The sequence below is a fragment of the Cydia splendana genome, chromosome 26 (genome assembly GCF_910591565.1).
Source record: "Cydia splendana chromosome 26, ilCydSple1.2, whole genome shotgun sequence".
Classification (NCBI taxonomy): domain Eukaryota; kingdom Metazoa; phylum Arthropoda; class Insecta; order Lepidoptera; family Tortricidae; genus Cydia; species Cydia splendana.
The window spans coordinates 2,014,020-2,040,471 of NC_085985.1; the positions used below are offsets into that span (position 1 = coordinate 2,014,020).

Here is a 26,452-nt window from a genome sequence, read left to right on the forward strand (position 1 = left end):
TAAGAGTCAGATGTACAAGACGACGTCTCAAAGCTTTTGAATGCGAAGACGGAGCAGGAATCCTCTACTGAACATTATACTGAAGAGTGATGATCCCTCAAGTAATATATATATATATCTTTATTTTTATGTAACTCCTACTGTCTCCTCCATATATTGATATATTGTTTACGTCGAAATAAATCTATGCGTAAAAAAAAGTACTTATTCCATAGCCTATGGGCTATCTATTGCAACTTGAGCGTAAGACACGTCCATGGCGATGCCACAGGCGTTGGTCCCGCGACGGAGGTAGTAGTACCCCTCGTCCCCCTGCGGCCAGTCCGTCCCCCAAGAGTTCTTGATGATCCAATATGGCACCGTTCGGCCATCAGAGCCTGTTTAACAGATTTACATTATTGAAGTGAAAACTTCTTTAGCGCCGCTGTGCACTTTTTGTGATGGGGAAAAAATGTTAAACTCGCGACCGCGTAAGACGTAAGACGGACACGTGACCTGATCGAAAAACTGTTACAATGTCATTGAGTTTTTACTTCTGCCGGCACTCCTGGAATGCAACCCGTTGTTTTTTTTGCACATTGCACGGATATGTGTTAAAGTTAAATGTTAAATATCAAAAACCGGTCAAGTGCGAGTCGGACTCGCGTTCCAGGGGTTCCGCATATTACCCAATTTTTAACAATGTATTTTTTTATGTGAAACGTGAATGAAATGTCTATAAAAACCTGTGGGTCGGATCAAAAACTAAGTAATTAAATCCGACTCACGCTTGACTGCACATTTCTAATAGGTTTTCCTGTCATCTATAGGTAAAGAACTATCTTGTGTATTTTTTTTTTTCAAAATTTTAGACCCAGTAGTTTTGGAGATATGGGGGGGGGAATGGTCGGTCAGACAGACAGACAGACAGAGAGGCGCACGAATGATCTATTAAGGTTTCCGTTTTTTTTTCCTTTTCAGGTATGGAACCCTAAAAAGAAACTTACTATAAGCGATGCTGTAGCCAACTATGAGTACGGCGTGGTTCCGACCTTCCGGCGGGCACTGATCCTCCGTGGGCTCGTCTATGTCTAAACTTACTATAAGCGACGCTGTAGCCAACTAAGAGTACGGCGTGGTTCCGATCTTCCGGCGGGCACTGATCCTCCGTGGGCTCGTCTATGTCTAAACTTACTATAAGCGACGCTGTAGCCAACTAAGAGTACGGCGTGGTTCCGATCGTCCGGCGGGCACTGATCCTCCGTGGGCTCGTCTATGTCTAAACTTACTATAAGCGACGCTGTAGCCAACTATGAGTACAGCGTGGTTCCGATCTTCCGGCGGGCACTGATCCTCCGTGGGCTCGTCTATGTCTACACTTACTATAAGCGACGCTGTAGCCAACTATGAGTACGGCGTGGTTCCGATCTCCCGGCGGGCACTGATCCTCCGTGGGCTCGTCTATGTCTAAAGCGTGGCGAGGCTTTAGCATCATTTTGTCGTTAATACCTTTAGTAATAAAAAAAATTGGTGAGTGTCGTGGAACACTCGGTTGGAAAGGCTGGTGACGTGTTCATGCTCATGGTCATGTCTAAAGTGTCATTCTATGGAACTTGCTAACTATTTAAACAAACCGCCATATTGAAATTGTCTACTGACTGATGAATTTACTAGTGACCATTGTTTACATAGTTCTATAGAATGACACTAAAGTATGTATCTTTAGGTATTTAAATAAAAGTAAACAAACAATTTGTACATTTTCGGGTAGTTATAACATTTATTGGTTAACCAACCAAATACAAAACCGCCTGGATCAATCACTGAACGACGATTTGAACCGACATAATTTATTTTGATCATGTAATGTTTTAATCTACCCTCAACTGGCTTAAGGAACCATTTGAGGATAGATTTTGTTTACTTTTATTTAAACACCTAAAGATACAGAGTATAGTCCAGTCTTGTCTTGTCATGTCTTGTGCTGTGTTGTGTTCTGATCTCATTAGTCTCATTACATATTTCGCAGTAGTATGGCTTGTGACGCCTATATTTGACATTTGCATCTATCGCACTAGTATGGCTTTGTGACGCCAGTATTTGACATTTACATCTATCGCACTAGTATGGCTTTGTGACGCCAATATTTGACATTTACAAATTTACATCTATCGCACTAGTATGGCTTGTGACGCCAATATTTGACATTAGCATCTATCGCACTAGTATGGCTTGTGACGCCAATATTTGACATTAGCATCTATCGCACTAGTATGGCTTGTGACGCCAATATTTGACATTTGCATCTATCGCACTAGTATGGCTTTGTGACGCCAATATTTGACATTTGCATCTATCGCACTTAGTCCAAACTACCAAATTTTACCCAAATTTTAACTAAATCGGTTTCGCGGTTTAAGCGTGAAGAGGTAACACACAGACAGACAGACACACTCGCATTTATAATATTAGTATGGATATGGATTAAGCCATACCAGCAGAAAGCGGGCCATGTTTCCTCAAAGCTTTAGCCATTGCATCCTCATCTCCTGGCCTGATTCGCTCCAGCCCAACCACGTTCACCAACCGAGGCTTGTGCTGTGGGCATTGCAATTTTGTTTCACTGTACGGCCGGTAGTGTGACTCGAATGGCACACCTCCGAGATTCGCTATTATATCACTGAAACATTGCATAAAATAGAGATTTAATATCCGAAACTTTTAATACTTTAAGTCATAAGTTTTAAATATTAATACAGCCCGGCAGCTTGATCATGTTATGCTCGCTTAAAAGAGTTAAAAGTCTTTCCTTAGGTACGGTCATGGTATAATAATATACTCCGCCTGGTACTCCATTCCCGTCTTTTCTAGGTCACCTAACTGACACGGGCCTACGTCATCATGCGACAGCGCTATATGATAATATGCGATAGCGCTATATATAGCGGCCATGTTGTTGTGACGTAGGCCCGTGTCACCATGTTTTATTAGACTATGGGTACGGTGGCGTCGTTGTTCGGTTCGCCATTTTCCCGAATGAATGAATTGGTGGTTGCAGTTAGTTGTACCTATTTTATAATTGTTGATGTATTATTATTATTTTCGCTTGTGCGTATAATCAATGCTGACGTGTAAAAGTGCCCTTGTGGCCTATTTGCTGAATAAATGTTGAAGTTTGAATACAAAAAGAGGGTAGGTATAAGATTTTGTACAGTACTTTGGACACCATAGTCTAATAAAACATGGTCTTCCATTCCCAGAGTGACACGGGGCTACGTCACAACAACATGGCCGCTATATATAGCGCTATCGCATATTATCATATAGCGCTGTCGCATGATGACGTAAGCCCGTGTCAGTTAGGTGACCTAGAAAAGACGGGAATGGAGTACCAGGCGGAGTATATTATTATACCATGGGACACTACCAAACACTTCATTCGGTTCATGTAAGCTGCTTGTAGCTACACTATCTCAGAGCTCAGAGCCAAATATAGTCAGGCATTAATAACTCCTTAAACAGCAATACTTACGGAAATGCTTGGGAAAAGTGGACTGAATGTAGATGTAGTGACAAAAATTGAGAAAGGTATATTGAGATGGTTTGGACACGTGGAAAGAACGAGTGAAAGAAGGCTAAAAAAGAGAGTGTATAAGGGAGAAGTGGAAGTGGGAGTTGGAAGGGGTAGACCTCGGCGGACTTTCTCTGATCAGATCAGGGAAATCCTGAAGACAGGTCAGGTCAAGAGCACCCTAAGCCGGGGAGCGTGTATGAGGAATGTTATGAAAGTGAAGGAAGCAACAGAGGCATGTCAGGATCGTAGCAAGAGGAAATCCGTGGTCTCTGCCTACCCCTCCGGGAAATAGGCGTAATTATATATATGTATGTATGTATGTACTTACGCAAACGTGTGGACAACGCTGACCGTGCGATTGCAATCAGCGCCCATAGTGTTGCAATCTAATAGGAACTGCTCTGAAAGGATGAAGGTATAACCTTTCATCCAAAACTGACTCTCAATGTTTGCTGAAAATTGTTGTGTGTTAAGCTTTACGGCCTGGCCACGACATTGGTCTAAGGCGATCGGCGGCGGCGACCGGCGGTAAGTCGCAAAAACAATAACCCGGCGACGCATTATGCATGCCATGAGCCTTGTCGCCGAGCGGCAACGCGCGCGGCGTGCACCGGGCGACCAGCGGCGGCGGCGAGCGGGGAGGGGCGCGACTCGAACATTTGTATCGGGCAGCGCAGGCGATGCCACGACTTTAGAGCGGCGCGACTGGCCTAGGCGGTGAGACGGATCGAGCGGTGCGATGCGGAACAAAACATTTTGTTTTGACATTGGAAATGTCTTTTCGTTCGCTCCAGTATAGGGTCCGATTTCACGAAAAAGTGCGATCCCCTTATATCTCGGAAAGTTGTGAAGATATGATATTAAAAAATAGACTCAAAAGACGCATAATCACGAAAGCTGTAAGGTGCAATAATAATTATTCGAGAAAGTCAAAAACGAAAAAAGTTATAGTCGAAATAGTGAAAATAAAATTCAATTTTTTCCGAATTTTTGATTTTGGTGCTCGATAATTTGGAAACGAAGAATGATATCAAAAATTTGAGAAAAACGGCTCTGGACAATTTAGTCAGCTACAATTTGAGCCTAAAACAAAGACGATCGGGTTAAGGGTTTGCCCTGTAGCCTAACCTTAAAATAGTCAAAAAGTCAGAACGACATTTTTCACATGACATTTATGACTTCATGTTTCGTAGAGTTCGTTATCGGTGTTTGTTGTGAATTATCGGGATTATGACGGCAGAATAACACTTTGCACTGCGTGGGCTATCAAAATCGCTGCAGATTTTTCTTGGTCTAACTCTATCTATCCTGTTTGAGACGGGCGTAGATAACGTGTTCACTATTCGACAATCTATGCATTCTTGTGGTGGTGGAAATAGAAATAGAGATAGAGGTAGAGGTTGGTAGAGGTAGAGGCAGAGGCAGAGGCAGTGGCAGAGGCAGAGGCAGAGGCAGAGGCAGAGGCAGAGGCAGAGGCAGAGGCAGAGGCAGAGGCAGAGGCAGAGGCAGAGGCAGAGGCAGAGGCAGAGGCAGAGGCAGAGGCAGAGGCAGAGGCAGAGGCAGAGGCAGAGGCAGAGGCAGAGGCAGAGGCAGAGGCAGAGGCAGAGGCAGAGGCAGAGGCAGAGGCAGAGGCAGAGGCAGAGGCAGAGGCAGAGGCAGAGGCAGAGGCAGAGGCAGAGGCAGAGGCAGAGGCAGAGGCAGAGGCAGAGGCAGAGGCAGAGGCAGAGGCAGAGGCAGAGGCAGAGGCAGAGGCAGAGGCAGAGGCAGAGGCAGAGGCAGAGGCAGAGGCAGAGGCAGAGGCAGAGGCAGAGGCAGAGGCAGAGGCAGAGGCAGAGGCAGAGGCAGAGGCAGAGGCAGAGGCAGAGGCAGAGGCAGAGGCAGAGGCAGAGATAGAGATAGAGATAGAAATAATTTTATTAGTGAGGACAAACACAAAATAAATACTTATACAGAGAAACATAAAAAAGAAAAAGTGCCACGAAATGGTCTCACCTCAGCATGTTGCTGGCGGCTGCTAGCAGATAGCTGATGCTGAACCCTGGCAGTGCCTAGTGGAGCTCGGGTTTAATACAACATAAGCACACGCTGTTTTGGTCATCGGACTCGTCTCGATGAGCACTTAGGAGAGTAGTACCCAAGATAGAGCTGATGCTGAACCCTGGCTGTACCTAAAGGAACTCAGGTTTGTTGCAACATAGGCACACGCTGTTTTGGTCATCCGACTCGTCTTGATGAACACTTAGGAGAGTAGTACCCAAGATAGAGCTGATGCTGAACCCTGGTTGTACCTAGCGGAACTCAGGTTTGGTGCAACATAGGCACGCGCTGTTTTGGACATCCGATTCGTCATGATGATCACATGGTAGAGCATTACCCAAGATAGCTGATGCTGAACCCTGGTAGTACCTATTGGAACTCAGGTTTGGTGCAACATAGACAAACGCTGTTATGGTCATCTCTCGTCGCGTCAAACTGCTGTCAAGAAAATGTCATATCTCTTGCATTTGGCCGCTGCCGATCAAGACTCGAGTGACGATAACGGCGATGTGGCTACCACTTCTCGGATTTGCCGTGTAATAATTTTCTTGTACTTTGAACATTAATATATCCTGCCTATTAATCGAAAAATGAAATATGTACCTATACTTATGAGCCACGGCGACAATTATTCAAACTTCGATACGCGTGTGGTAATTTTGCAATTTGTTTGTTCACATGCGTTATGTCCAGTGTACTTGTGTTAATCTAAGAATAAAATAATTATCATTCAACGTTGTAGTTTTATTTTGTAACTTTTTCCTTATCCAGACTTTCTCGTCGCTCAGCGACAGTATTTTTTCGAATTCCGTAGATTCATTTCCAATGTGCTCGATAGTCGTGTGAGGCACGAAATCTGTGATTTTTTTCTCGAGCGACATGGACACGGAAGCGTATATTATTGAAATTTTAAATGTACTTTCGCGTATTTAAGTATGTTGTAACGTCTCCACACTCATTCTTGTGTATTCGTTTTTTTCTGGGTGCTTTCTATACACAATATATAAAATACTAAACTAGATGTAAATAAATTTGTCGTCCTGTATTTAGCCCATGCACCCATTGACAAACAATTAAATATATACTAGGCACTGAAGTGCCACTTTTGAAAAAAAAAACATGTTTTTAAAGACGTCTACGTCCCAGCCGCTCCTAGTCGCTGCCGCCGCTACTAAAAGTACGTGGCATGCCTGGCGGTCGCTCGCGTTTGCCGCGCCGCCAGCCGCCCCGCCAGTCGCCTTAGACCAATGTCGTGGCCAGGCCGTTAGATTGTCTGGAAGAGATCGCTCTTTAGCGATAAGACCGCCTGTTGTCTACCATAGTTTAAGTTATGCTTAATTTATATTTCATGTTCTTTTTCATATTGGTGAGCAATAATAGTAGTTTGTGTCACAAGGGATCAAAATGATATATTTCCGCCAAGGGCGTACATTGAATCCTGATTGAAGCGATGGATTCTACAATATAATCCCGAACGTAGTGAGGGATTCCAAAGTAGAATCCTGAGCGTAATGAGGGATTCAAGTGTTAACGCCCAAGACGAAATAATTTTGATACCGTACCGTGTGACACAAACCTACTGGTTCTCACATCAACTATGATGAGAAAAAAATTGAGGAAATTATCATGTATCAAAACACTATTTAAGCTATTTAATAAAAATTGTATGTAAAAATGAAAAAAATGTGTCCTAGAACAGAAAAGTACAACTTTGATCCCTACTAGCAGGGAAGAAAAGTGCCACTTATATCCCTCCTAGCGGGGAAGAAAAAGCCCTTTTTCGAATAGGTGATGTGAAAAGAATATTTGTATTGTATTGTCGGTATCTGGGGAATTAGAGTCGTAACCGTCCAAAGTATTATATATGGTGGCATATTAAAAACGGACTTACCAATGGCACTAAAAGCCCAGCAAGAAGAACACGAATGACCTTGGTCCTTCACCGGACTTACTCCGCCACATTCCCTCCAATCAAAATGACGACCTTCTATATTTGAAACAGTTCCATGACAGAACGTCGGTTTTGACACATGCTGCGCAGTAAAAGACCTAGCTGAGGCAAGAACGTCGGTAAAAAGGCATAGTAAGCAGATAAGTTGGACGTACATTTTGTGTTTGTAGAGTTAAAAGCGGCTGATAGATTTTATATTGCTTTATACACGCGTTTTGGGCACATTTAATGTTTTTTAGAGTTCTGTATATTATTAATAACAGCCATACGCCATGACAACTTTTTCCTAAACATCCTGGAAGGCAGGATTGAAAAAACAAGAGAGGAAGGGAGACCTAGAATTACTTATCTCAGCCAAATAAAAATAATTCGTCGTATGAGGAAATTAAAAGACTGGCACAAGAAAGAAATGATTGGTGATTACTCCACCGATAAGAGCAAAGCTCTTAAGTTATGATGAACACGATGATTAAAAATAACAATTTTGTGGAAAGAGAGAGAAAGCTATTAATACTATCTCCAAGAGGGTATTACGCCTGGGGATTGAAGTGCAATGGGAGTTATAAGCAGTAACTGACATTCGGAGCTCCGTAAGCGCGATGTAGGAACTACTAACGCCATCTGTTAACATATTGTGGCACAACGTTGACAGAAGACGCCAAAATTTCAATAACAACGTTTCGTGCGACAAAGACATTAAATAGGTAAGTATATTAAAACGCTTTGTTGTAAGTATATTGCAACAAAAATAAATTGTTGCAATTGAAAAAACCCTGCTAAGTAATTATTTTAAAAAATGCCAGAAATTACGTTTTATCTATACTAATCGGTTTGATTTATTACTTTACAAAAATGTAACAATACAATAAATAAGTACCTACCTACATCGTTTAAAATACTTTTTTTATTACGCATTGGAAACGTTACCTTAAAAAATGTATTTAATTAACTTCACGTGTACCTACTAACTATTACGTAAATACAAACTAACTATACGCAGTTCCATTTTATATAAATTCTACTATTTAATGGTTTTTTTTTATCCGCCTCTCTATAGATCAATCGAATGTGAGAAAGAAAAGTCTGCAGCGATTTTGATACCCCACGCAGTGCAAGTGTTATTATTATTTATACGTCATAATTTCATAGAAGTTTGAAGTTTAAAATAACACTTGCACTGCATGGGCTATCTAAATCGCTGCAGACCTATCTTGGTCTAACTCTATATAACTTGTATAGAGACCATAAACAAAAGTGAACCTTATTAGAATGTATGAAAGTGCATTTCATAGTTTTCGCATTATCATGGAATAACAAAAAAACAAATTTAATATCACAATTATTTTATTTTCTTTTCAGTGAATGATTTAATACGTTTCCTAAAATGTTTGTATATCTCATCTGATCTGAACATATTATTGCATGATTATTGCAATATGGCAACTATGCTGGAAATAATATAACTCTGTATCTTTAGGTACCTACTTACTTACCTACTTAAATAAACGTAAACAAAATCTACCCTCAAATGCTTATACCGGTTGAGGGTAGATGAAAACATTACACGATGAAATAATGAAGGTTAATTCGTTCTTCTTCTCTTCGTTCAATGACTGCCCCAGGCGGTTTTGTAATTGGTCGGTTAACCAATAAAAGTTATAACTACCCGAAAATGTACAAATTGTTTGTTTACTTTTATTTAAATACCTAAAGATACATACTATACAGTAAAAATGTAGCCTGTGTCAATAAGCTCGTTAAAACTTTCAAGTGCATTTAACTGTTTTTATTTTCACTATAACGGCATCATGTATTTGTATATGTCGCAGTCGGATCGTATAATCCGCCGTATTACATTACGGCTAGCCGTTTTCAAAAACAGGGGCGTTTTGAAATGCGGCGGTTTAACGATTAGCCGGATTGAATGCGGCTGAATGAGAATCCGCCGGAATGTATTCGGCGCCATACGTTCTTCAACACGGCTAGCCGTAATGTAATACAGCGAGTCATTAGCCGCCGCTTTGACAGTTTTTAGTTCCCATTTTTAACACCCGTGGCGCTGCCTGACAAACGCTGGGGTGTCCATCAAATCTGGAGTTCGTCGGAATGTTTCTTTTCAAAAAACATCTCTTTCGCAACTTAACTAGACGGAGCCCCGCTTCGCGGGGCTCCTATTTCTGAGCGGTTTGCTGGTACCTACCTATTGATTTAGTGAGACGTCCGTGAAAACATTACACTTTGGGGAAAAAAGCGTAGGTAGGTAAGTAGTGTCGTCAAGCTCACCATACTTGTTAACCTATCGAATGAGATGATGCCTTTACTGATACTGGTTAGCGATATGTAATCATACTACATACCTATATGAGGCCTGGACGTTAGTGAGATGACGATTCACTCATTGCTGGTGTCCTACTTTATTACCTGCATATAAAATAAGTTTCACCTGATTATCCACCTGGTTTCTTGAACCTCATAGTCGCCTCCAAACCTCCCCTTATAGCGACCCCATTCCTCACACTAAGTTTACCATAAGTTCATTAAAGCCATCAACAATTCCCTCGGATCACTGTTCACTCTGAATACTGATATACGTTAGTCACAATTTACATGAGGCACATCATTAATCTAATAACACCATAAGAAAGCCGTTGAATTGATCCCCAACGCAAAATTCTCCCTGCGTATCTGTTCGCACATAACCTCCCTTTCTTACTATCGTTCGGCGTCTACCCTCTTGTCTTGTCCTAAAAAATCACAATAACCTAGAAGCGGTTATTTAACTTAAACATGACTGCGAGCGCCATCTACTCCATGACGCTGGCAACTATTAGCCGGTTCGCATGTTCGCGACAAGTAGGTTAGGTTCGTTAGGTAGCTTCAGATGCCCGAAGGGCAAACCGCCCAGAAATAGGAGCCCCGCTTGCGGGGCTCCGTCTATTTAAGTTGCGAAGGAAATGTTTTGGAAAATAAACACATGTAGTGCGGTGGGACCATGGTAAAAATAAATTAAATTGCAAACATTGTCAAACTCCGGTTACGTAGGCGACCGAAAGAACTGGTCACTCTACAATCTAAAATAGTAGTACGATGCGGCTAAACGTTGGCCGCCTTATTGAAGAACGTATCGCAATGACAATCCGGCTAATCGTCGAACCGCCGCATTTCAAAACGCCCCTGTTTTTGATAACGGCTAGCCGTAATGTAATACGGCGGATTATACGATCTGACTACGACATATATTCCACTACTTTATCGTCAAACATTTCTGTATCTGTCAAGCCATTTCCGTCAGTACAAAAGAGCGGCAATTTAAAAAAAAATGGTTTAAGACATTTTTCTACTGACAAACTTGTTTGACCGGCTATAATATATCTTATAAATCTAAACACAATATCACATTCATTCAGTTCTTGTTCTTACAAAAACAACACAGTAACCATCGACACAATCAACACTATCTTCGGCACAACACTACCCGCGGCACCTGTCAAATCTGACACATGACAGCTGTCAATATCCTTTAAGCTGCGTTCAAAATTCAGCGGTACTTTATCGAACGGATGCGTTCGAAGAACGTCGCTCGTCGCCAAAGCTTTAGTGTTATCATGGAATAGAATATTATTCTGATGATTGTAAGGCCCGTAGAGGGAAAACATGACTGCTGATGCTTGATTCGGGTTATGTTTGCCGAATAATTGATCTAATTTCGTCATTACGTTAATGATTTCTTGGCGGCGCATTGCTGTGGTGTTTTTGGCGAAAACATGACCGATATTGGACCAGGAGATGAAACAGTATTTGTCGTTGTCGTCGGCGCAAATGGGCTTGATTTTGACGTCTTTGACCCACGGTTCAGGGATTTGTTTGGCTGAAAAAGTGAAAATTAGGTTACGTTAAAGAGTACCTAAAAAAACCTCGACTGGATAGAATAATTTTCAATTCTTAAGAATCAAAAAATTATTTTGGGGGCAGTGTATGAATTTCACAAGTCTTTACGACATTGGAATGGATTATGGTAAAATACACACATTAATTGGATTTGTATTGTTTCATTAAAAATGTACATAATAATTTACCAAGTAGGTACACCTATAGTTCAGTATACCAATATATGTCAATTCGTTTTAGAAAGCGATTTATTTAAATTTTTATGTTAAATTGAGATATGGAACAAAAAATAAAAAGGCGCGGTTTACAAGTTCCTATAAGAAACTATCTATTAAAATGATAATAAACATAGCTTACCAACATATTGGTTATACGTAGCCATGCTTAGAAACGCGACGTCACTTTTCCCTTCCACAAGCGACTGCAGCGCCCCCCACTCTCCTTCTACCACCTTCCCCTCTTCCACAACACACCCCTCTATCCACTTCTTACTATCTTCTACATATTCATCTACACCCGGCGCACAAATACTTTTAAAGAATCCATTCAAGATATCTTTACAAGTATTTTTTTCTATATTCGCAAGGTAGCGTAGTACGGAATGCCAAGCCAGACCGTCGAAGCGCGGGAAAGCGGCGCGCGTTCCCTTTAAGTCGGCCATCTTGAATAGTTTCGCGTCCTCGCGGACGTAGGCCACGACTGTGGTGCTTTGGTTGATGATAGGGGTCGTTTCGTGGAGAATCGGTATGAGGGACATGTCTCTGTAATAAAGCATAAAGCAATTTAATTTTGAAACAATCTACTAGAGATAATTTAGGCTCATAATGACAGACGTAAAGCTGATATTATGACGAAAACTAGTAATTGAATGTCATTACTCATTCTAATCCCATCCCATTAGCTAAATATCCGTTCACAAAATGTTATCTCAATTGATACGAAAATGTGGCAAGTATCCACAAGTATCCCCAGTTCTCGTGATCTCTAAGAGCCACCCCACACTAGCGTCTCGCGAGCGTCGGCGCTCAGTCAACTCTGAGGGCCTACCGCGAACCACGTTCGACGTGTTGCCTTCCTGTCTCACTTACGTTCGAATTCATAAGTGCAACAGAGAGGCAAGACGTCGAACTTGGTTCGCGGTAGGCCCTCTGTGGCTGCTGCTCGACTCAACGTTGGCCCAACTGCGCAGCGACGTCATTTCCTGCTGACTAGACGCCGACGCTCAAAAGACGCTAGTGTGGGGTGGCCCTTACCTAGTCTTAGTCAGTTTATTTTCTTCTATCATGAAATGTGACAAACTGAATTAAATGCGATATTTAATTAAAGATAGCTGTCACCAGGACTCACCTCTCTGCTCTAACCAGCCAGTCCCCACTAGCGACCGTGACATCACAGCTTCCATTCTTAACCGCTTGCATACAGGCCGCTCGGTCATCTTTCCTCGAGCACTGGACCGCGGGCTCCACTCCGTATACGGCAGCGGCTTCGCTCAGCCATTCGCATTTGTTCTGCTCGAGGATTGACGTGGTGCACATTACTATGTGTCTGAAAAGTTCAATAAATGTTACTACAAAGAAGCTGAGGAGGCTGCGACAGTTGAAGAGACCATAGCTCCGGCTTATAGCTGGGGCCATATCTGTGGCCACGCCTCATTGTTTAATGAGGCGTGGCCACAGATATGGCCTGTTGCACAGATGTGGCTTGTTTAAGCACCTATTAACCCTATGTTACCCGTGTTACAGATAGCCCCCTCTGCACGGCAGAGCATGCATGGAGGCAGAGGAGACAGCCGCCCACGTCATTCTCGAATGCCCAGGGGTGCCAGAATACCGGGCACAACACCTCGGCTCACCGGGGTCTCTCCCAGAAGTCATCGGCAACGTCAAGGGTCTGCTAGGCTTCTTGGTAGAGTTGAGTTGACAAGAATAGTGCCACCAACCCACCACGCAAAATAGGCGCAATAATATGACGTCGAGTTGCGGAAACCAAGCCCGCGAGAATACTATATAGATAATTTGCATAAAACAGTCCAGTGTATCTCGGGAGAACGAAAAGAATAGACCAGGGGCAGCCATCATGACAATCGGACATCGACAAATGCCAAACGATTAGACAAAATGTATCAGCTGATGTAACGAAAAGTCACGTCATGACCATTTCCATACATTATTTAGGCCAGATAGGAAGCCAGGCTGGGACGGAATCAAGTATTTTTTTTAGAGAAACACGAAATACTGTAAATCACGTAAAAAGAAGGCCTGACTACGTAGGAAATTTGGCACTAAAACTTTCCATCCCAGGTCGAAGATCTAGGGGCAGACCCAGAACAAGATGGAAGGATGTAGTGCTAAAGGACATGAGTGAGTGCAAGTTATCCAAGGACATTGTCGTGGACAGGGCGAAGTGGAGAAGGTTAAGCAGGAAAGCTGACCCCGCCACCATGTGGGCAGTACCGTCTCTACCATAAGGGCACACGGGGGCCGTGCCCAGGGCCCCCATTCTCAGGGGGCCCCGAAGGGTAGACAGTAACAGTATATTTGATTATTCATAATAAATAGAAGATGATAGTAGAAAAATGTTAGTTTAATTCGCTTTATTTACTTTCCAAAAGGGCCCCAAATTCTTATATGCCCAAGGGCCCCAGCGTAGTTTAAGACGGCCCTGCATGTGGGATAAATAGCTAGGAAGAGAGAGACGAAATACAGTAAATGTGAGAGCGAAAAACTATTACAACACCCGACTTTCGGTCTGTTTCAACTTGCAAGACGTGTTAAATTATAAGGAAGTATGATGTTACCTTGATGGAGTGCATCCAGCCTGGCTGTAAGCCTCCCTGAACCCTCCAGCACCCGCCAGGTAATCAAGTGGCGTGCTGGGCGGTCGCAGCGGCGCCGGCAGCGCGCCGTTAGCCTCGAGTAAGGCGGTGAGCGCGCCGCGCCACCCCCCGCCCACCACCACACCAGCGCTGGTGAGGTTGGCCGCGAGCCGACTCACTTCCTCAGCTGCTTTCCTGAAAAATAACGCAAAATTATACAATTGTATTCCTACAGATGTAATGCATAATACCCTATTGCACTACGTCTGTACGAACACTGTACATGCGACAGTCTGTGTTATCTTTTCACACTTAAATCGATTAGACGAAATTTGGTATGGAAATTAATTGAGTCACGAGAAAGAACAATTCACGGATAGTTTTTATCACGAAAATCATCATTCTACGCAGACGAAGGCGCGGGAAGAAGCTAGTAGATATCATTACAAAAGAAAAAGTGCCTAGGGCACCCAGTCTGCCAGCTGTGATCGAACCAGCGTCTTCTGCATCATCATCATCATCTCGTCTTCCTCGTGTTGTCCCCGCATTTTGCCTCAGCTCATGGGAGCCTGGGATCCGCTTGACAACTAATCCCGAGAATTGGCGTAGGTAGGCACTAGTTTTTACGAAAGCGACTGCCATCTGACCTTGCATCCCAGAGAGTAAACTAGGCTTTATTGGGATTAGTCCGGTTTTCTCACGATGTTTTCCTTCAACGAAAAGCGACTGGTAAATATCAAATGGTATTTCGTACATACGTTCCGAAAATCTCATTGGAACGAGCCGGGGTTTGAACCCGCGACCTCCGGATTGAAAGTCGCACGCTCTTACCGCTAGGGCACCACAACAACACAGCAATAGCGTCTTTGGCATTCGCTACAAACTCTATTACTACAGTAATTTGATTTAATCTCTAGATCTCGCATCCTTGAGTTTCATTCCTAATACAGGCTACACGCATTTGTCTTGTGGTTATTGTAATATTTGGGGTTGAGAGGAGGCATTAAAAAGGTAGTCATAATAAAGTTAGGGTCATGGGACTGAAGTGGTAACCAGACGGGCCTGATCAAATTAGTCGATTTGATCAGGAAAATAATTGGCGCCAATCTCATCTAGCGTCCACAATTTAATCACCAATTTTAGAACCATAAACAAACTCACGTACAGATCCTAGCATTCCATAGATACTAGCTTCGAAAATTGGCATTTTTGTGTCTTCACCTCCTGATTTGATCGGGCAATCGAATCAGCGAGCCAAATTACCGTTTGCGTCCGCACCTCCAGATTCGATCAGGCAATTTAATCAGATTGGCGAAAAATTGACTAAACTGGATACGCCTCGAAGCCGGGAAGCCCTAGAAGTACTTATCAACTACCTACTACTGCTACTACATACGTTTTAGCGACGAGTAGTGGCCACGGCCTTCGCAGCCACACGCAGGGCTCATCGTGTTCGTGGATTTCTTGCCAGGAGCCGTCGCGGCATAAGTAAGCGAAGTCGCCAGGCTTCGCGAACCCGGTCTTGCTCTGTAACGAAATGTGTACACATTAAATACTCGACAAGAATACATAAAAGCACAACAGGCTTTCTTAATGATGATGATGATGATGCATTCCTGTTATCCCTCATTAGGGACATAGGGCCCGCAGAAGAATCCTCCATTTGTCGCGATCTTGAGCGGCTACTCCCAGCACTTTCCAGCCGCGTCCAGTTGAGCCAGCCTCCTTCTCAACTGATCGCCTCCATGTAGTACGAGGCCTCCCCGACCGTCTACTGCCAGTGCCAGCCGACTGCCAGCGGAAACCCTGCTTGGCCAGGTGGCTGTCCGGCCTACGTAGCACGTGTCCGATCCAACACCATCGGCTTTCTTAAGGCCCGGATTTCTTACACCTTCTTAACTTATCAAAATCCATCCGCACCCCGCACCTATGTAAAAAACCGGGCAAGTGCGAGTCGAACTCGCGCACGAAGGGTTCCGTACCATTACGGAAAGAACGGCATAAAAATCACGTTTGCTGTATGGGAGCCTCAATTGAATATTTATTTTATTCTGTTTTTAGTATTTGTTGTTATAGCGGCAACAGAAATACATCATCTGTGAAAATTTCAACTGTCTAGCTATCACGGTTCGTGAGATCTGTATCGCCTGGTGACAGACGGACGGACGGACGGACAGCGGAGTCTTAGTAATAAGGTCCCGTTTTACCCTTTGGGTACGGAGCCCTAACAAGCTTTCCTTTAAATTCTTACGCCAAAGTATCCATACAGCTACGGAAGCTGCTCGCATAATTAATGGGGTACGGCGATGAAAAGATCTAACTCATATCCTTAAGAATCTACTTTTACCCAGCTAAAAACTTCCGAACCTATAGATAGACATGCCAGAGTCACAGAATAAATAATAGTACTAGGTACAGAAGAATCACTCTCTAACAAAACGCGTCTGTTACGATCAGGACAGATATGGCCGCTAGGTGGCGACAGCGCCACGCCCGAGTGAGCCCCGCCTGCCAGAGTTTACAATTTCTCAAAATCAAAGTACTAGCTTACACCAAAATATCCAGCTACAAAGTCCGCCTCAGCCCACGTAAAGTTGCCCGCGCCCTCGACTAGACAGGATAGGGCTCCGCTGGGGCCCCAGTAGCGGTCGTGGCGGTCGCACTTGCTCGGCCGGTCGCATGACGCGCAGAGGGAGGGGAACTTAGCTTCTGCAATGAAGAAGAACGAAACAACACAGAACATTGAAGGTTTTGATTAATACTAAATTTATCTAATAGATATTAAAATAATATATTTGGCTACATAAATGAAGAGAGTCCGAGAGATTTGAATCATAACAAATATTTCAGAAAAACGTAAAGAACTGAGTTATCGTTTTCAAAAATAAGGCTTCCTTATCAGCAAAGACTGGTGCTATTCTGATCAGTACACTGCAACAAAATAGCTCCTAATCCTATACTGATTTGCTTGCCTCTGTCTGTCTCCAGATATATCGACGCGGGATCGGCAAAGGCCGATAGGAAAAAGCCTTATGTCTGCGTAATAAGAGCGAAAAAGCCGTCGACAGGCGCCGGCCGATTCGAGCCGAGCCGAACAATGACTTTTTCGCTCTTATTGCGCAGACATAAAGCTTTTTCCTATCGGCTTTTGCCGATCCCGCGTCGATATATCTGGGGAGACCCTAAATGAGCATGAAAGCCATGAGGATTGCACATCACTCCTTCCAAAATTATATGAACTACTTACTGAGTTCTGCGTCTCTCTTGGCGTCTAACACCCAAGGTCCAGCACGGCAGGAATTCCCGAACATGTCCGCCATTGCCTTGATGCGGTTCTCGGCCACTGACAGCTCGCTGTCGCATGACTTCCTCGTCACCAGCGACTCCAGGTACTAGAATAGATAAGCCATAATTATAGACAGGGGCGTATTTGCCCTAGGGCCATCCGGGCCATGGCCCGGGGCGCCAATCCGCCAAAGGCGGCGTATGCGCCCTGGCGGATTGCTTTTTGTTTTTCTTCATTGACTTTAGGGCGCCGAAACTTATCGCTCGGGGCGCCAAATTTCAAAATACGCCCCTGATTATAGACCACTTTAGTAATAATACTCTGTATCTTTAGGTATTTAAATAAAAGTAAACAAACAATTTGTACATTTTCGGGTAGTTATAACTTATAACATTTATTGGTTAACCCATAGTCTAATAAAACATGGTCTTCTATTCCCAGAGTGACACAGGCCTACGTCACAATAACATGGCCGCTATATATAGCGCTATCGCATATTATCATATAGCGCTGTCGCATGATGTCGTAGGCTTGTGTCAGTTAGGTGACCTAGAAAAGACGGGAATGGAGTACCAGGCGGAGTATATTATTATACCATGATTGGTTAACCGACCAAATACAAAACCGCCTGGATCCGTCACTGAACGACCTACATTCTACATTATTTGATCATGTAATGTTTCATCTACCCTCAACTGGCGTAAGGAGCCATTTGAGGGTGGATTTTGTTTCATCATCATCATCATCATCTCAGCCATAAGACGTCCACTGCTGAACATAGGCCTCCCCCTTGGACCTCCATACGTGCCGGTTGGAAGCGACCCGCATCCAGCGTCTTCCGGCGACCTTAACAAGATCGTCTGTCCATCTTGTGGGTGGACGTCCTACGCTGCGCTTGCTAGTCCGTGGTCTCCACTCGAGCACTTTTCGACCCCATCGGCCATCTTCTCTGCGTGCAATGTGGCCTGCCCATTGCCACTTCAGCTTGCTAATCCGGTGGGCTATGTCGGTGACTTTAGTTCGTCTACGGATCTCCTCATTTCTGATTCGATCACGTAGAGAAACTCCGAGCATAGCCCTCTCCATAGCTCGTTGAGCGACTTTAAGTTTTGAGATGAGGCCGATAGTGAAAGACCACGTTTCGGAGCCGTAAGTCATCACTGGTAACACACATTGATTAAAGACTTTCGTCTTGAGGCACTGAGGTATGTCGGACGAAAAGACATTACGTAGTTTCCCGAACGCTGCCCAACCGAGTTGGATTCGGCGGTTGACCTCTTTCTCGAAGTTGGACCTACCTAATTGGACTACTTGTCCTAGGTAGATGTACGAGTCAACAACTTCGAGTACCGAGTTCCCAACAGAGACTGGGATGGGCACAACATTGGCATTTGACATAAGTTTCGTCTTGTCCATGTTCATTTTCAAGCCCACCCGTTGTGAAACTCGGTTGAGGTCATCGAGCATCATGCTGAGTTCCTCCATCGACTTTGCCATGACTACGATATCGTCGGCAAACCGAAGGTGAGTGATGTATTCGCCGTTGATGTTGATGCCAAGTCCTTCCCATTCCAGGAGCTTGAAGGCGTCTTCCATTACGGCAGTAAACAGTTTCGGAGAGATAACGTCTCCCTGCCTTACGCCTCTTCGCAATGGAATCGCCCTCGTGCTCTGCTCCTGTACTCGGACCGACATGGTGGCGTTACTATACAAACACTTCAACACTTCGATGTACCGATAGTCAATATGGCATCGCTGAAGAGACTCAAGCACCGCCCATGTTTCCACCGAATCGAAGGCTTTCTCATAGTCCACAAACGCTAAGCATAATGGCAAGTTATACTCTTCGGTCTTCTGTATAACTTGCCGCAGCGTATGGATGTGGTCTATGGTACTATAGCCTTTTCGGAAACCGGCTTGTTCGGGAGGCTGGAAGTCATCAAGTCTGTGTTCGAGACGGTTCGTGATGACCCTTGAAAACAGCTTATAGACATGGCTCAGAAGCGTGATGGGTCTGTAGTTCTTCAATAGGTTGTTATCACCTTTTTTGAAGAACAGCACCACCTCGCCTCTATTCCATGTTTCAGGCGTTATGCCCTCGGACAAGACGGAATTAAAGAGCTTCTGGAGGACTTTAAGTACCGGTGTTCCACCCGCTCTCAGAAGCTCTGAAGTGATTCCGTCTTTGCCCGGCGCCTTGTTGTTCTTAAGCTGCTTCAGGGCCATCCTAATCTCGTACAGACTGATGTCCGGGATATCTTCGGTATAATGTCGGGACAGCTTGGCTCTTGGATCTCCTACCAAGCTGTCAACGGGCTTTGCGATCGAAGTGTATAACTGTCCATAGAACCTCTCAATCTCACCTAAAACCTCCGCTTTGCTCGACGCTATGCTGCCATCTTCCCGTTTCAGCTTTGTCAGCTGGCTTTGCCCAATAGACTTGTCCTTTGCGAACACTTTGGAGCCTTGGTTTCGCTCAATAGTCTCTTTAATACGGTTAGTATTAAAGAGACGCAGATCATGTCGCAAGGACTTAGATATACGTCTATTGAGCTGCCTATATGACTCCGCGTCATCGGGAGACTGCAACTGTAGCGAGCGTCGTTCAGCCATGAGGTTTAAGGTTTGCTCGGTCAATTTCTGAGGTCTATCTTTACGGCGGGATCTAAAAAACTTAGACCCTACTGTGTGGACAGTTTCCACTAGCCCGTCGTTGATTTCGTCCACTGAAGCCAAGTTCTCTAGGCAAGCAAAGCGGTTAGAGAGCTCGAGTTGAAAGCTTTCGGGGTTTTGAACATAGGCTCGAGTAGGTCGGAGCGTAGACTTCATCAGGCTGGACCTTTCAAGTTTAATATTGATATTCAGTGTGCCTCTTACGATTCGGTGATCACTACCGGTCTTTACCCTGTTGATCACAGAGACATCACTGAATATCCGTTTCTTGTCGGTCATGATGAAGTCTATCTCGTTTCTCGTGGAACCGTCAGGACTCATCCAGGTCCATTTCCTGTGAGGCGGCTTCTGGAAGAAAGAGTTCATCATGAAGAGTTCCTCTCTCTCCAGAAAGTCGGCCAGCCTCTGACCCCTAGGGTTCCGTTGCCCATACCCAAATTGCCCCACTCTCAACTCATCCCCGCTTCTCTTGCCCAACTTTGCGTTGAAGTCCCCCATAACAACAGTAAAGTAGGTTTTAGAAGTATGTATGGCCCTACTTACGTCCTCATACATAGCTTCTACTTCATCATCGGAGTGTGACGAGGTCGGTGCGTATACCTGAATGACCTTCAGCGAATATCTTTTGGATATTCTGAGTATTAGGTATACCACCCTGCTCGACACACTGTCGATGGTTATTATGTTGTTTACGAGGGACTTGTGAACGAGAAACCCGACACCACCTTGGGACTGTTGGTCGCCCTCCCGGTGGTAGAGCAAGTTACCAGACTTCAGGGTTGTCGTGTCCTCCCCCTCTCTACGGACTTCGCATAACCCTACAATGTCCCAGTGTAACCTGCTCAGTTCCTCTTCCAGCTCGCAGATCTTTTCGTCAGTCCTCATAGTGCGTATGTTGTGTGTTACCAGGGCCAGTCGTCGTCGGGGCGGGTAGCCGGATCTTTGCCGGAGATTCTTAGCACCCCTGACCCCGCTAATACCCTGACCGCTACCATAGCCAGAGCACCGGGGGTCGCCGGAACCTCGGGGCCGTGGTTCTATTGTGCTCATCATGATGGGGGGTGAATGCCATAATCGCCACGCTTGGCAGGCGGGTTGGCGATCGCAGTCGAGTACACCGAATTTGAGGGACGCTGCTGCCCGTCCACCGGTGGTCTTGGACGTAGTTTAAGGACATACCCGGGTCGGGATTTTGTTTACTTTTGTTTAAATACCTAAATATACAGAGTACTTATAGGTATATATTTTTAGGGTTCCGTACCTCAAAAGGAAAAAACAGAACCCTTATAGGATCACTCGTGCGTCGGTCTGTCCGTCTGTCACAGCCTATTTGCTCCGAAACTACTGGACAAATTAAGTTGAAATTTGGTACACATATGTAAGTCTGTGACCCAAAGACGGACATGTAACGTCAACAAATGAATTTTTAACATAGGGGCTACTTTTGGGGGATAAATAAGAAAATTAAAAAACAAAGTTTAGCAAACTATATTGTGTTATATATCAAACGAAAGGGAATCTCAAGCATATTTTTTTTATAATTTTAGGATAAATAGTTTAGAAGTTATTCAATAAAGTAGACAAAAAATGACCACATTCCCCCCCCCCCGCGAGTACGACTCGCACTTGACCAGTTTTTTTTATTCTTTCAATGACTCTAAGGTCTAACGTACCTCAGTGAGCGTCTCGCTCAGCGGCCGTCGCTCGTCAGCTCCCAGTCCGATGTGGCACATACTGGACCCCTTCAGGATGGAGTGCACAGAAGACACTGTGTCTAGTTCTGGCAGCAGACTTTTGTGGATGACCGCCACTATGCTGCTCGCGTATTTGCCTGAAAGTAAAGAAATGTGTAGAGTTATACCAAGAAAAGTCTGCAACGATTTTGATAGCATAGGCCCCGTTCATGAACTATAGGGGGCAGCATAGGAGCTGACAGATTTTTGACGCGAGGCGTAAATGTGTCGTTTATGCTTCCGATGTAGCCCGCAAGATGCATAGGTACTATGCACAAGGAAACGTACCGACGAGAACGGTAGGTAGATGATAGCACTTGCTTTGACATATCAGTCATATCACACATATTATGTTTCCAATTCAAGCCACAAGATGGCAGACCCTCCAGCGCGCACGGTCCCTATACGCAGCGCAAGTGTTATTTATACGTCATAATTTCATAGAAGTTTGACGTTTAAAATAACACTTGCACTGCGTGTGCTATCAAAATCGTTGGAGACTTGTCTTGGTCTAACTCTGTGTTGAAAATCTTGTACTTTCAATCACACAGATTATTTTGAAATGAGTCCAAAGAAAGTGACATACTCCGCCTGAACCAACTGTCTTGAGGTGTGCAATAAAGGATATTGTATTGTTTTGTAACCGATGTAGCCCTCCAAATCGCTAAGCTTAAGTGGCAGTGGGCGCCACATTGCTCGTAGAACCGATGGCCATTGGGGCGGAAAGGTTCTCGAGTGGCGACCACGTACCGGAAGGCGCAGAGTAGACCCCCCACAAGGTGGACTGACAAGGATGACCTGGCAAAGGTCGCGGGAGTCCGCTGGATGCGGGTGGCGCAAGACCGGTCATTGTGGCACTCTTTGGGGGAGGCCTATCTCCAGCAGTGGACGTCCTCTGGCTGATATGATAATGATTCTATCAATATACTCACGTGGCCTCGACCTCACTTCGTCTGTCACCAGCACGTTGATGTTGGCCCATTGTGTGGCGATGAGGTCCTCAGGGCTGAACACTCCAAAGTCAACCACGCCTTTGCTCATGCGACGGAGGCAGTCCAATCTGCAAAATTCACGATTTTTTCACACATTTATCACATCATTTAAACATTTTCAAAGCAACAGGACGTAATCGCATTAAAATTGCATTACTTAACTACTCATACTCATAAAATTCATTCACATTCACAGAGTGACCATCGCTATAAGGCCTGTCTAGACGAGAAATTTTTTTCGCCAATCTGATTAAATTGTCCGATTAAATCAGGTGGTGCGGACGCAAACACCAATTTGACCAACTTCACCAATTTTAAATTTATGGTAATATTTGAATATTTGAGCGCTCTAAATTAAAGAAATGCCCCCAAACGCGAATACTAGTGTCACAAATTGGTATTCTTGCGTCCGCATCGCATTTTATCGGTAATATACCGATATTACCGATAAAATGGGATGCGGACGCAAGAATAGAATTTGACTCGCTGAATTCAACCGCCGAATATGACCGCATAATCGGCGGTTGAATTCAGCGAGTCAAATTGGCGTTTGCGTCCGCGCGGCCTGATTTGATCAGACAATTTAATCAGATTGGCGAAAAATTGTCCCCGTCTGGACACGCCTGTACAGTCAACGTGTACGTGTGTATGTGTATCGTACCTGTCTTGTCCGATGACACATTCGACCCCCGAGTCTGACTGGTCGAGCACGGGACAGTACTTGCTCGCGCGCTTGTACGAGCCGCGGCCCTCCACCACGCAGAGCCTTACTGCAAATAGAAATACAAAAATGTTAGACTTACCTAGACCATGATAAAGGGTGACTCACGTTAGACCGGCCGTGTCCGGGCCGGAGCTTCCGGAGCTTCGTTTTCTATGGAAAGCATTCACGTGATCATCTGTCATAGAAAAGTAAGCGCCGGAAGCTCCGGCCCGGTCGGCTCGTTGTAACGTGAGTCATCCTTAAGTTTGCAACGATATTGATATCACACGCAGTGCAAGTGTTATTTTAAACGTCAAACTTCTCTATGAAATTATGATATTTAAATAACACTTTCACTGCTCTGGGTTGGATGGCCAGATGGCAGTAGCTTTCGTAAAAACTAGTGACTACGTCAATACTTGGGATTACTTGTCAAGCGGACCCCAGGCTCCCATGAGCCGTGGCAAAATGTCGGGATAACGCAAGGAAGAAGAGAGGTTCGACTTTTTTATGCCATAGATCTTTTTCATTGGGTAATTTCACTTGACATTACATTAAATAAATAAGAAAACATTTCTATTAATATAAGTCGGTAACTACAGTCAACATTTCACAATTGTACGTTCATCATTGAACTTTTCGTTTAAAAGTTATAACAATGATCACATATAAATCTCCGTCAAACTCAACCCACCAATCCGCTGTGATTAATAGCAAAATTCAAAATGGCGGCAAGTTATTGTTTTTACTGACAGCACTTTTATTACGCCTACTTTTACGCCTTGGCCTACTATGCTTTCGAAACTTAAAGAAGCTGAGTACCTACTTATTCCTAATAGGGTATTTGACTGTATTTAATAGTACATTACTACAGAGGCCGGGACGAAAGGGGTTGCCGGCCGAAGACATATAGACGGCCGAGCGAAGCGAGGCCGGATAGGTCTGAGCGCGGGCAACCCCATTTCCCGATGAGGTATGTATAGTGCTTTTCTCAAACATGCAATGAAATAAATAAAATAAAAAATCCACGAAACCCAAGTTTTATTTATAGAAAAAACTAAAAGTAAACTACACCCAAAATATAACCAACACGTACCTAGATCATTATCACGCGTATATTTTTACTAGTCGTGTATTTTTACTACCCGTATATTTTCATGTATCTTTGATTTTTTCGCCTTGTATCCGTCTGACTGTCGTTTTCGTCACATAAGTTTACATAGTCTTTCATGTTGATATCATGTTTCACATACATCGTTGCTTTATGCATGGAGTAAATAAGTATAATTTCCACAGTGTTGACGAATTTGTAGTTACATTCATTTAAAATATGCCACAAAACTGTTTCTAATAAACTGTAAGCCATTTTTCTTAGTTTCTCAAATAATAAAATTGCCATAAGCAACCATATACATACTTCGTCTTTGACTTGGCGGCAGAGGCAGCAAGTTATTAAAATCAATTCTGCTTACGCTGCCAATTCCAACACCTACGATTACAATTAATATTAATTTCATTATTTCGTCGGAACTCATATTAAAGTCAAAAAATCAACAACGCACCATAAATCCAATAAAACAGAATTAATATTTTTCAACTTTACCTCCATAACAATTTAAAAAATATAACTACGCGTGTTTGAGTAGACCTTTTTACCGCTAAAGTTTAGATGAAATATTTTAAATGTTTTTATTTGTGTAGCTAAATTTATAATTTAAAATTATAAAATTATAGAATGTATTATTTATTAAGTTCATGTTGATTTTATACAAATAAAGCTGCAAATTATAGCAAACATTGTTTTTTGTTTTTTTTTTTTATAGGTGTAGTGGCAGAGTGTCATTACGAACCATAAAGCAAATACTGCCTCTAGTTTTTTTTAATGGATGAATGCCACGATGCTGTGTCACAAATATCTGTGAAATGAAAATTAAAAAAGAGGACTTTGCTGGCCTAGGCCTGCAAGATGTGTATGTAATTCCATTAACGACCTTTTGTCCTAGCCGCACCTGAAACGTCATACTTCGCAGCCTATTATAAGGAACATAACATCAATATTTCAATGCATGTTTGAGAAAAATAAATTATTTTACACCATGCATGAAATAAAGCACGAGAAGATTAGTAGAGAAACGTAGACAGCAGTTTTTTTAGACACAATTTATATTTTAAAACCCGTATAAACCTATAAAGAGTAGGTAAGTACCTAATTTGATTGTGACGTCACGTGCTAGTGTTTCATATAATTTCCGCACAGACTCTAGAATACTAATCCTACTTAATATTATAAATGCAACAGTAACTCTATCTATCTGTCAGTTAGTTAACTAAAAACCGGCCAAGAGCATGTCGGGCCATACTCAGTGTAGGGTTCCGTGCCGTTTTAGAGTTTCAACAAAAAGTCTATTTTGACACACGGGTATCAACCAAAAACGTCACTTTTGACGCTGTCACATTCGTATCGTATCGCTGTGGCATCTTATAAGCATCATCTGAATTAGGCCGTAAGTATAGGTAAAACTCCGCGTATAATGCAGATACAATAAGTTATTGGCAAAAATTTCATTTTTGGTACAAGCTTTTATCGCTGACTGTACTTTTCTTACGACAGACAACTAATACTCATTGAGACAATTCTAAAAACCCCTAACACAATTAGGTTGCGTTGTTTCATCACAGAGTTCCTATGGCCACCCCCTTCTCCATCATCAGATCAGCTCGATCGTACCATAATATTGCATTGTCATCCGATTTATACATGCATGCAAAATTTCAGCTCAATCGGAAACCGGGAAGTGGATCAAATTTAACTTGCAAGATT

General features: G+C 43.5%; 2 protein-coding genes across 2 annotated transcripts in view; both read right to left on the reverse strand.

Moving 5' to 3' along the window:
* Window positions 1-216: 216 nt before the first annotated feature.
* LOC134803050 (putative cysteine proteinase CG12163) lies at window positions 217-7,563 on the reverse strand. The gene is made up of 5 exons (XM_063775753.1): window positions 7,482-7,563; window positions 3,882-4,005; window positions 2,475-2,659; window positions 1,363-1,488; window positions 217-377 (listed from the first exon to the last, which is right to left on the reverse strand). Exons 2-5 carry the CDS (start codon window positions 3,980-3,982, stop codon window positions 217-219), a joined length of 573 nt encoding a protein of 190 aa, XP_063631823.1. The 5' UTR covers window positions 3,983-4,005; window positions 7,482-7,563.
* Window positions 7,564-10,492: 2,929 nt separating this feature from the next.
* Window positions 10,493-26,452, reverse strand: part of LOC134803256 (transferrin) — a 29,715-nt gene continuing 13,755 nt past the window's right edge. The window contains exons 2-11 of the mRNA XM_063775989.1: window positions 23,590-23,698; window positions 22,869-22,996; window positions 21,877-22,034; window positions 17,492-17,636; window positions 16,796-16,953; window positions 15,641-15,771; window positions 14,227-14,439; window positions 12,777-12,974; window positions 11,787-12,190; window positions 10,493-11,409 (exon numbers count right to left, since the gene is read on the reverse strand). Coding sequence (XP_063632059.1) covers window positions 10,958-11,409; window positions 11,787-12,190; window positions 12,777-12,974; window positions 14,227-14,439; window positions 15,641-15,771; window positions 16,796-16,953; window positions 17,492-17,636; window positions 21,877-22,034; window positions 22,869-22,996; window positions 23,590-23,698 — 2,096 coding nt within the window. The 3' untranslated portion in view covers window positions 10,493-10,957. The remainder of the gene's footprint in view (window positions 11,410-11,786; window positions 12,191-12,776; window positions 12,975-14,226; window positions 14,440-15,640; window positions 15,772-16,795; window positions 16,954-17,491; window positions 17,637-21,876; window positions 22,035-22,868; window positions 22,997-23,589; window positions 23,699-26,452) is intronic.